At 42.6% G+C, this 11341-nt stretch overlaps 1 protein-coding gene across 1 annotated transcript; it reads left to right on the top strand.

The window, feature by feature from the left end:
* The first annotated feature begins 9433 nt into the window (after nt 1–9433).
* LOC147463274 (uncharacterized) lies at nt 9434–10605 on the top strand. Its single transcript, XM_086496032.1, has 3 exons — nt 9434–9697; nt 9855–10111; nt 10321–10605. The coding sequence occupies exons 1-3, from the start codon at nt 9434–9436 to the stop codon at nt 10487–10489; spliced, it is 690 nt and encodes a 229-aa protein (XP_086352158.1). The 3' UTR covers nt 10490–10605.
* Nucleotides 10606–11341: the final 736 nt, after the last annotated feature.

Genomic DNA, 11341 nt, shown 5'->3' on the forward strand with positions numbered 1-11341 from the left:
TCGGGTCTTTAATCCCTTCAGTTCCAAGAATGGATGGTGAGAGTATCCATCATTGTGGGATAGGGAAAAATTCTTCAACATCCGACCCCTATCTAGTCACCACATCCTTGGTCCCAGGAGAATTTGAGGGTTCTGAGTCAGGGGATTTCTTTTCTTGAAGCACAAAGGATTGTGAAGAGGAACGACCCACGTCCCCCCTTTTTGTTGCACCAGGGGAGAGGTAGAGCCTTTCCCTTCCATAAGTGACATGGAATCCCTTGCACTACAAAGTCTTCTCCTGCATCTTGATGTCCACCTTGTTACAAATCATAGCCTCCTTTATCTCCCTTAATCTTGCCCCTTTGTTACTCTTTAACTGATTCACGTTCCCTTCCATCACGGTTTCCTCACCATGGAAATGGTTGCCGTTCCCTTCATCGGAGACTTGTGCTGTAGGATGGGTATTCACTTTAGCCTTCAAGGGGCAATCCTTGGCAAAGTGTTCAAATTTGTTACAGCCAAAATAAGCCCCAAAGTAAGTCCCAAAATTGAGCAGAATAGTTATCAGCCCAACTTCAACACATATTACCATGCTCTTAGGGGGTGTCTTAGAGATATTCCATCCTATTACAGACCTTGTTAGAGGACCTTCCTAGACCTCTCTTGTTAGGAAGAAATAAGGGGGTGCCTAGTTGACTGGCAAGCATCCTGTTATATCCCAAAGCCAGCTAGGCAATCCCACAAACTCGACCCAGACCGGATGAAACCCTTGGAGGGATTGTGCTGAGTCAAACACTAGCTCCCAGGGCACCACACAATAGAGAGTAGTCCTGTTAAATAAGAGGGACCTTATCTAGGATTTTCAAGACATCAAAGACTTCTTTGAATCTAACTTAAGAGAAACTCTTGGCTAGGTACAAGGTATTTTCAATTGCTCCTCCATGCCCAAAAATTTGCGGTCCCTGAAGCCACCAAGTCAGCTCGTACTTGTTCATGACTCTCCCAATGAATCCAAATACAAGTGTAAGCTTAGCTTGCATGGCCAACTGCTTTTTAATCAGAGATGGAAGAATAGCCACTATTATAGCCTCTGTGACCTCTACCTGCTGTAACAGAGACTCCTTTCAAGCATCAAGGCCCCATCCATCAGCTCGTCTTGGAAAACCACACTACTTTCAATCTGAGAGCAAGTTCTTTTGTTGCCATTTGGGCCGGTCTTAATCTGTCTTTTAAATTCTTTGAGTTCTTGTTCCAGCCTAGCCTTTACATTCTTTAGTTTTTCAAGGTCTCCCTCACTTGATGACTCAAATGATGTGGCTTTATCGTCGTCCTTGGGAGAATTAGCAGGCAAAACAACACCCATCATCATGGCGTTGATCGATGGTTGCAAGTCCGACACATCCCCTTCATCCATCGTAACATCTGCTTCATTCAAAGACGGTTTCCTATTCGTAAGCATCTGCAAGAACTTGACGATATCCTCCTCCATGGGTAAAACCTCAATCTCCATAGCTAATGTTGCACAAGATCCTACCTTTGTCAAACGGGCAGGAAATTGGGGCTTGGTCGGGGGGGGGGGGGGGGGGGGGGAGGGGAGTAGCTTTTGAGCGAAGGGTTGCATGAAAGAGAAAGTTAATAAAACAATGATATTAATCGTTGTTATAGCAACACCTTAAGAGGGTGTAATGAAAACCAACACCAAAAAGCAAAAACAATTATTATCGGATAATAATTGCAATTGGGGCAAAGATATTAATCGCATATATAGCAAGCATAAGGAAGGTTTTGCTAATGGCGCTCGCAGAGAGCTTTGAGCCGTCCAATGTGCTGACGATTGTGGGTAGGGAGGGAGACAATTGGGCTGAAGAGTGGCTGAGTTTAGCGACGCTTATTTACTGAAGCGAGGCTGTTGAGATGAGTGCACGTAGATGCCAGGAGATTCAACACTGCTACCTCTCACAAGCACCACCTTGCAGTCTCTAGTGGTCGCGCGAGAACGTACAAGTTCAACAGATTGTACTGTTTCTAGATGATCTCCAATGTTTGGAAAAAAATCATTTCTCCAAACATACAAAATTCCTTTCCTTGATTTTGTCAAGAGGAAATTTTAGAAAATCAGGTTGCTTTTTTAGGTTTTTGCACTATTTTTCTCTATTTTGGGGCGGAATATCTCCTTTTCCCCTTGCCTTCAGCCAACAGTTTTGAAATTGAAAACGACACGATATTAAGCTGAGACACATATTTCCCAAAATACTGATGATCTCCATTGCCCTCCACACTTCTCACCTGCTGTCGATAGCAAGTCTCAAAGCAATGCAATGCCACTAGAAGCTCAATGCCCTTAGAGCCTCATCGTTCGCTATCAAACCCTCGCTGCCCTCAGACCCTCGTTGTTTGCTATCATACCCTCACTGCCCTTAGACCCTAAACCGTAGCCAAACTTTATAGTTCTCTTCTCAATATTATTTAGTTTTTCTCTTCTAGTTATCTTGCATGGATACAAGATAGGAATTATTGTCTTCTATTTATACAACAGACGTGAATGTAGTGATAATCCGAACATGGATAACAATTGTTGGGTTCATCCTATAATTGCATTCCCTGTTTAAACAAAAATAATAACTATTTTTTTGTTTGCATGATGGTTATTACAGGTAAGGATTTTGGCAGTTTTTATCTATGGATTCAATGGCTGTTCACTTTATTGATGCAGAAACCACTTGTTGCTTTTATAGTACCTCTTTCATTTTTTACATGTAGCCAAACATCCAAATTCATTTTCATATATATATATATATATATATATATATGTTCCAAGAAAATAGTTGTACCCATTTGTACTAACCTCTATCAATTCTCTTTTTGAATCATATGATTCAAGTTGTGGATATTGTATATCAATTAATAAGGCGCAAATCCTTCTTGAAAAACCCAATCTCCCACGTTCTTTGTATCCATTTTCACATCTTCCCTGCCAGGCCGCAAATAGCCGGGCATTCCATGAAAAGGTGGGCGAGGTCTTCGCTTGCCATTTTGCACCCTGAACATCTATCCGACCCGATACCATTTGCCTGAATCTTGACGTTTATCAACAAAGCCCCCCATAGCACCTTCCACAGAAACACGTTCATAAAATAGGCCACTGTGGATTCCAAATGTTCTTCGTAACCTCAACCCATCAAGATTTTGACCATTGTTTCTTCCACTGTTTGTTCAAAGGGGCGAACCAATCATCCTCATACATTAGCGCTTGGTAGATGCCCTTGGTATGAGGTTTAAAAAATTGGCTACTCATGGGCCATTTCCAAGCTTTCCACTCAAAAGTAGTTTCCCAGATCGGCATAAAAAAATTGTCCAAGCCTTCTATAACTCTGTTGATAAGTAGCTTCTCAACGCCATTGAGTTGAAACTGGGCATCAATTGGTTAGAGGTGTTCCAACACTTGCATTACCATCCCAAAAGTGAATCAAGTGCTGGGGTCCTTTATAATTTTACCCTTCTTGCAATTTCTCCCCAATAAGGGTTCATAATCACACCAATAGCTTTAGACAACCAAGGGGATCGATGCGAGATGGAGTTCTGGAAGTATCTGATTAACTCCCCCCATTCCAGTACCCATGTTGCTCTATTGCACTTTTGCACCAGTTCTCCTGTGATGCCACCTAATCTCAAGCTAGACCACCTCGGGGTTAATAGTTTGTCATGTACCTCAATCCCTTTCCACTGACCAGTCTCAGAGAAAAGTTTTGCCTTGTCTATCATATCCTTGGTTGGCACACAGGGCACAAATCACAAATTTCTAACAAAAATACTAATGTTGTTCTAGGAAAAAAGCACCTTCAAGTTGAAAAGACAAATCCAGATATATCTTCATAATTCAAATTTGCATTAAATAGAAAATCCCCCCCCCCCCCTCCAAAAAAAAAGAAAAAAAAACTTTTTTGATGAGGTGCACGTAGACCGTTACATTTCTATATAGAGAAGAAATTCTTTTGACTTTCAATTTTCACAAGACTTTTCATTTCCTACAATCCTTTTTATTCCATACTCACAATTTTTAGCACGGATGATATATTCAACAAATAATGTACAATGAACCTCAACCACTACATGTGCTGCGAGGAGACAACATTTCCACAAGCGAGGCGTGTAATTCATCCACCCAAGCCATTGATACACCTTAAAGCATGTTTCCATTCTTTGGATTGTTATTATAAATATAAGATCCGCGCTTTCAGGCACAATATTCTTGTATTGGCCTCCTGCAAAGTTTCTCTCAAAGACCTGAATGTTGTTTACTTTCCAAATTTGTTTCAAGTAGCAATATTTGATAAGCTATGTGCATACTATAATTGCTTGGTTTTAATCTTCTCCCTCCTAAGACCAAGTCATTTCTACAGATGAACACCTTTCAAGTCCTCTGTATCCATATGCAAATTTTGGCACTGAAACCCCATGAAGAAGGGAATTCTTTAAACAGATGCAAGGGATCCTTTGAAGCTACTTTATATCTAGAGCAAGTGTCAGGGCCAAGCCGACTAGCAAGAGTCTTGTTTCCAATTGGGCTTCCCTCCCACAATACCTTCCAGGTTAATATTTTCATTGAGCTCGGCCATTTTGCCTCCCAAAAGTGGTTTATACTCTTTAGCCTTTGTTGTTCAATCTAATTTACCTTCCACAATTTGCAAAGATGAGTGAACCAATCTGCTTTAAAATACCAGCTTGCCATACGCATCCAATGTTTTGGGAAGTGCAAAAATTATTTGGATCAATGCCAAGATTTCCTATCTATTTTTGACCCAATGATAGGAATTGGGTACTTGGTCAGAGATTTCGAGGCTCTACTGATCAAAGTACTTTCTTAGATTTAACCAATGTAGCACCACCAATTGGTCTACTTCCTTTCAACAATATATGTTGTCATCCTAGATGTGAGTCAGCTTGGAGATCCCTTTTCTTATACGTTTGGTAACTTCCCTCCAAAAGCTATTATTGGGTCCTCATCCTAACTTATAGAGCCAAGATGACCAACATAAGATGGAGCACCTAAAGTATATGAAGGTCTCCCACCATTCTAGTGATGATGCTGATTTACTGCAATTTCTTAGTAACTTTCTTGTTCCCCAAGCTTTAGAAAATCCCAGCTTGGTGCAAGAAATTAGTTTGGCATTTTAGTCTCCTTCCAAGGGCTTCCTTGAGATTAGAGCTCTACTCTGTCACTCATATCCCACACCACGACAACCCAATCTTGCATTTGATTTGTTAAGGAGACTACATGGATTTTGTGTGTATTTGGGTCAAGGATCCCGATGCCACCTAGGTCCTTGGGTTTTGCCATCCATTCCCATTTTCTCCACTATCATGGAGTCATGTATTTAGTGATAAACTTCCATAGGAACCATTAAATGGGTTTTAGAAATTCTTTCCAATTTCATTTCATTTGCCTCTCCATTTCCTACAAATTTTACCCTTTTCTTTTGCATTTTAGATGTGTTGGAAGCGTGTTTTTTTAAAAAGCAACCCAATGTGTGACACGTGGAAGCGTTGACCTCTCGATGTTTTCTCAAGCTCTTTAATAAAGAGCATGAAAGCTACACAAAAAATGAAGACTACTCTAAAAATAATACAATTAAACATCATGCAAGTATGTTTGAACCCATTTCTTGAATCCATTTGCAAATCTTCCCTGCCAGGCCATAGCTCACTGGATTCAAAAGACCTAGAAGATAGGGTTCTTCAAGTATGATCTTCTCTTAAGACACATGAAGGATCTTCTCTTAAGAGGGAAGGTAATGAAAAGCCAAGTGTTGCTTATTTGTATGTGAATTGTTAGATTCTGTTACTTTAAGGAGGCTTGGAAGGACAAGAACTATTGGGTATTGGGCTAGATTCACGGAGATTATACAAGAAAGCACGGAAGTGATTGTTGCCACTAGTAAATGGAAGAACTCTAAAGAGTGATAAAGATAAATTGGTGCCGTAATGACTGGCTTGCGCTAATGGTCGTATGGGTTGTAGTCCACCTCTGTATGGGGCCTTGTAGCGCTTTGATATATCACAAGATCCCTCAAGGCTCGTCACAAGCTTGAGATTGTTTTGTACATATCTTTTGGAGTAATTTAATACAAACATAATCACAATTGTGAGTTTGGAAAAAAAATTAAAATTGAACCCATTTCTTTTAAAAGGGAATCTAACGAGGTGCCTTTGGAAGTTTTATTAGTGAAAAGGGAATGAAAACAAAAGGGGAAGGGAAGGGAGCCTGGGGACTTTCTAACACGGGCATTGAGGGGGTGGGATCTACGATGGGATGAAGGAGAGCCGTAGATCGTGGCAAAGTAATCTCGAGCGCGGCAAAGTAATCTCGGGTACCCGAGATTACTTCGCACCCGAGATTACTTCGTGACTGACCTTCGAACCCTTGACCTCACCTTTGCGACTCCCATGCCCTAACCACGAGCATCCGTGTGTTTATTGTGATGGTATGGGCCGGAGATTACTCTTATACCAAATGTGACCAAAAGTGACCAAAAGTAATCTCGAGTATAAAAAGTAATCTCGGGTACTCGAGATTATTTTTTATACCCGAAATTACTTTTTACGGTGCCGACAAGATCTATGGTGCTCGATGCTCTCACCATAGATCCCATGCCCCCATGCCCGTGTCATATAGTCTTGAGGGGAAGGGAGGGGAGATGTCACGTGTTGGGTGAGGAGTGAGAGGACATAACGATGACGAGATGCTGACCATGAGGTGGGAGAATCGCAATGCAGCATGGGGATGGCCACGTGGGGATTGCAGGTGAAACCAAGGAGACGATGCAAGGTAGCACTAGCAAGGAACTGAAGGAATTGGGATTTTTTAATAAAAGTAAACTTATAGTTCCTACACAACGGGCCTCGCACAAGAGTGGTTACTAGGAAAGACTCATTCGTCAGGTGGTACACTTGATAATGTTGTGATGCATAAATATTTTCCAGTGGAAGGGAAGAGGTGCCAATGTGGAAGATGGAATCTGCGTAGATTTTTCCTTATGTAAATATGCAAGGCCATAGCATTGTTCCACCTTTATGGTGTAGGGAAAGGACTCTTAGTGTCCTTTCCCATGAATAATGGCGACCAATTGGCGATCGGCGGGAGTCGGGAGTCAGTGCTGGGAGCCATTATTCATGGGAAAGGACACTAAGAGTCTTTTCCCGGCTGTCGAAAGTCGGGAGGAGGGGGGCTTGCAGTGAAGCCTGAGCGGACTGAGAGCAGGTAACGGCGCACGCGATTGGCCAGACAGTTTAGCGACAGTTTCAAATTCCTGGCGCTGATGTGGCAGCAGCTCAACACATTCCGTCTGCTGAGTTGGAGGTCCCTCGTCGTCCGATGACTGGGTAAATTCCGTCTGCTGACATGGCGTGCATCCAAGCCCTGCAGCACCACATTCCGCAGAAGAATGTGCAGTAGATGGAGGGCGTAGATTGACTGCCCCCCCGACTCCCGACCTTGACGGTGTAGGGAAAGGACACTAAGAGTCCTTTCCCGGCCGTCGAGAATCGGGAGGAGGGGGGCCTGCAGTGAAGCCTGAGCGGACTGAGAGCAGGTAACGACGCACGCGATTGGCAAGACAATTTAGCGACAGTTTCAAATTCCTGGCGCTGATGTGGCAGCAGCTCAATACATTCCGCCTGCTGAGTTGGAGGTCCCTCATCGTCCGACAACTGGGTAAATTCCGTCTGCTGACATGGCGTGCATCCAAGCCCTGCAGCACCACATTCCGCAGAAGAATGTGCAGTAGATGGAGGGCGTAGATTGACTGCCCCCCGACTCTCGACCTTGACGGGCTAACTACATATCCAAATTCATTTTATTGATTAGTTTCACTGGGTAAAAACTATTGGTTGGCCAAACAAATCCTTACATACTCATTGACCAGCCTTGCAATGTTGATGTCTTTTCTTTCCTTGCTGTCTCTTTTTGGCCTGCCCAAAGGGGCAAAAGCTTTAGAGACGCTTTCCCTTTTTGCTTACTAAAATATGAAAAAATTTGAGTTGTATTTTCAAGCATGACAGGTCGAAAATGCCGATTGGTTGAAATAAGATAATGGGCACTGTTAGATGGCTGTTGCGTAAATCTAATGATGGACTTTAAAAGTGTCTCAGGTTTTTAAAGACAGGAAGTGAATGTTCATTGATCAAAGAAAAGATTTTGGGTTGAAAGCATGAAACGTTGAAGTTTGAACTAAACTTTTACTTCAAGTAAAACTTTTGCTAAATAGCTGCAATGGAGTGCAAAGCAATGGACCTATAGGTTCAAGTGCATATGGGCCTACCCTATAGCTAGCAAGCATAGTGTACTGCTCTGGCTGCTGATGCATCAAGGCATATGGACTGGTGCCAGAGCTGTCAGGATTGGAGTAAGCAATGGGATCTGCTGCAGGTGCAAAGCAGCCATAGAGGACTGTCCTCACTTGTTCCTTAACTGCAGAAGTAACAAAAGGATATCTTGTATACTTCTCAAGCTGGCTAAGCTTGTCACTAACAGGATTCTGGGATATAGAGACTTTCTCTTGGGGGATTGCAAAGGTCTAGATGTTCCCCTATGGAACAAATGGAGAGGTGCTATAATCTGGTACATATGGCTTGAGAGAAATTCTGCTGTTTTTGGAGAACCCTCTTCCTTCCCATTTCAGCTGCTCCTTCATGATATGTTCAAAATAGCTACAAATCTGTGTCTTGAGGTTAACCAAGTTTTCTCTAAGGAGAACAGTATTACCTCTCTTCAAAAATCATTGAGATGGCAGCTATGGGATAAAGTGATTCCCAGATTCTACTCCCCAATCAGATTCAGAATGAAAGATTGTATATGACTTCTGTCTGGGGATGATCCTCCCCCCTCCTGAGGATCCTTTGTATCTCTTTTCTGTTTGTCTCTAATATTCAATTTACACTCTCTTCAAAAAAAAAAAAAAAAAAACTTTTGCTAAATTGGTAATATTGATATTGTGTAGAGAGAGTTCACATGAAAAAAATAGATCGTTTATTTTTAAGCTCACAAACTCTTAAGTTTTTGGCATGCCCATAGAGTTGCCTTCTCTTTTTTGCTAGCTAAAAGTAGTTTTGAAACTTTGGAGAAGCAAAAATTTCCTATTGGTGGATTAAAAGGAATGTAGGTTATATTCAACATATGGTAATGATAACGTTAAAAGCGGAAACCTGCAAGAATTTTCCTCCAGTAAGAGCGCATAATAATAACATTAAAAGGGAGGCATGGACACTCAATTGGAGGTAAAAGTGGCAACCTGCACTTGAGCAAGAGCGCCTCTGCAGGGCCATGCTCCCTCCCTTACTAGCCACAACCTTTGTTGTCGCCCTGCTATGTGCGCTCCTTCACATGTACTCTTTGCTTTCGGCGTGCCATTGCACCTCCCATTCCAATGTATCTTCTCAATCTCCCTTCTATGGCAACATGTGCTGCCTCTTCTACTTGTGGAACTATCTCAGCTTCCCCTCTTCTACGTTTAACTATATTCCTCTTCCCCCTCCTCCTCATGCACATCACCCTCTTCATCAAGTGGCTTTCATCTGCTCTGGGCCAAGAGCGCCATGCCATCACACTTTATTGCGTCATGCTGTCACACTTTATTGTCACCTAGCCCATTGTGGCCACAATTACATTAATGTCTTTACCGTGGATGGCATCACTGCTCACGTTTGCGACATGCAAGATGCGGTACTCCATCTCCACATTTGCTCTTTGAGCAAGCTTGGCCTGTTCGACATTGTGCTTGGGTGGGTGGGATACCAGCTTCGTGATATTGAATGTCAACAGGCCCTTGAATATTGTACACAATGAGAGCATAACTTTTTGGCCTACAAAGTTGAAGTAGATGGGCGCACGGGTTGCGGACGTGGTGTCATGGCACGGCATTTCCCACAAGATCTTCACTTCGACATTGTGCACACTAGCTGAATTGACTGCAAAAAGGGCAAAGGATCTGTACAAAGCACTCTTAGAGCGCATGTCCAAAATGGTAGAGGAGGAGAGGCTCTTTCGGAGCGATGATCACCATGTGGCCACCAGTGACTACGTCGGCGATGTGCTTAGGACCATCCATCAGATCCTGCTCCATCTCGTAGAGTCATAGTTTCCTGGTGAATCACAAGGATAGATACCCCCTCCTCTTCCATGGCTTCTCGCTCCTCTTATCAGAGAACCCCTCCCTCTTTCTCCTCATTGTAGGCCATGGCCCTTGGGCCACTCACTTTGAAGCCCTCTTTCCCACCAATGTGGTGGTGCTGGGGTTTTCCAGCTGGTGCATTTCTACAAAGTCATCGACATCTACATTAACTCCACTTTGCGAACGCAGTGCTCAAACCAGGTGATGCTCTGCAGATTTTGGTCATGCTCTTCTCAAGCATCACTACCTCCCTCATCGTCAACCCCACCATTGGTTACACCTTTGAACCCAATGTGCCCTCTTTGCAAACATCCATGCAAAGTGTGATGAAGGACAACATGTAGGCTTTACAAAAAAGGTAAAATTGTGATGTTCTCAGCCACCAAAATGTCTTTGGCTTCAGAGAGATTCGTCGCTATTCACAACCATTAGAATGTTGTCGGCTTACGCGAAGCTCTTCTTTTGCATCAATGATTCCTCCTATTGCATGTATTTTCAATTAATACAAGTAGAGTCTATGACCATTGGACAACATCCAATCTCACATAAAATAGAAAGATTCTCTTTAGAAACAATGGTCTATACCGACTTTAGCATGACCAAAAGGCTTGTGTGTGAGTAAAACCAACGTAGCAGAGAGATAGAATCATGCACAGACCCACAAGCGTGCAAGAGGCACGGAAGCGGGCATCAATGGAGAGCATTGTATCTACTTTATGAATTAGCTTGCTATAAGTTCCCAATGTACTAGGAAGTGCAAAACTTTTGTCCTTGGACCACTGCCAAGCTTTCAAGTCAAGCTCTACCCTGGTGGCAACCATTAGACAATTGCACAAAACTTCTAATATTCTACTAATCAAAATACTTTCATTTATATTTAGATTATGTTGTACCACCAATTGATCCACATCCTTCCAACATAAGTTGTCATTGTCCTAGAAATGTGTCATCTTGGAGTTCCCTTTTTTACTCTCCTTTATAGAAACTTCCCTCCAAAAGGTATCCAAGGATTGTCCACCTAGCGAGGAGAGTCACAAGGACTACTCAGGAGGGAGCACCCTTTCTTTAAACATTTAAACTCAAATAGAGATTGCATGCTAACCATACCTTTTCCTAGAGAGATATTAAGGAAAGAGAAACCCTTTGTAGAAATGGTGTATTCATACTAAGGTTTCTTTGTAAGGTTAGGCTACGTA

This window comes from Adiantum capillus-veneris, chromosome 2 (assembly GCF_014529385.1).
Source record: "Adiantum capillus-veneris isolate H3 chromosome 2, ASM1452938v2, whole genome shotgun sequence".
Classification (NCBI taxonomy): Eukaryota; Viridiplantae; Streptophyta; class Polypodiopsida; order Polypodiales; family Pteridaceae; genus Adiantum; species Adiantum capillus-veneris.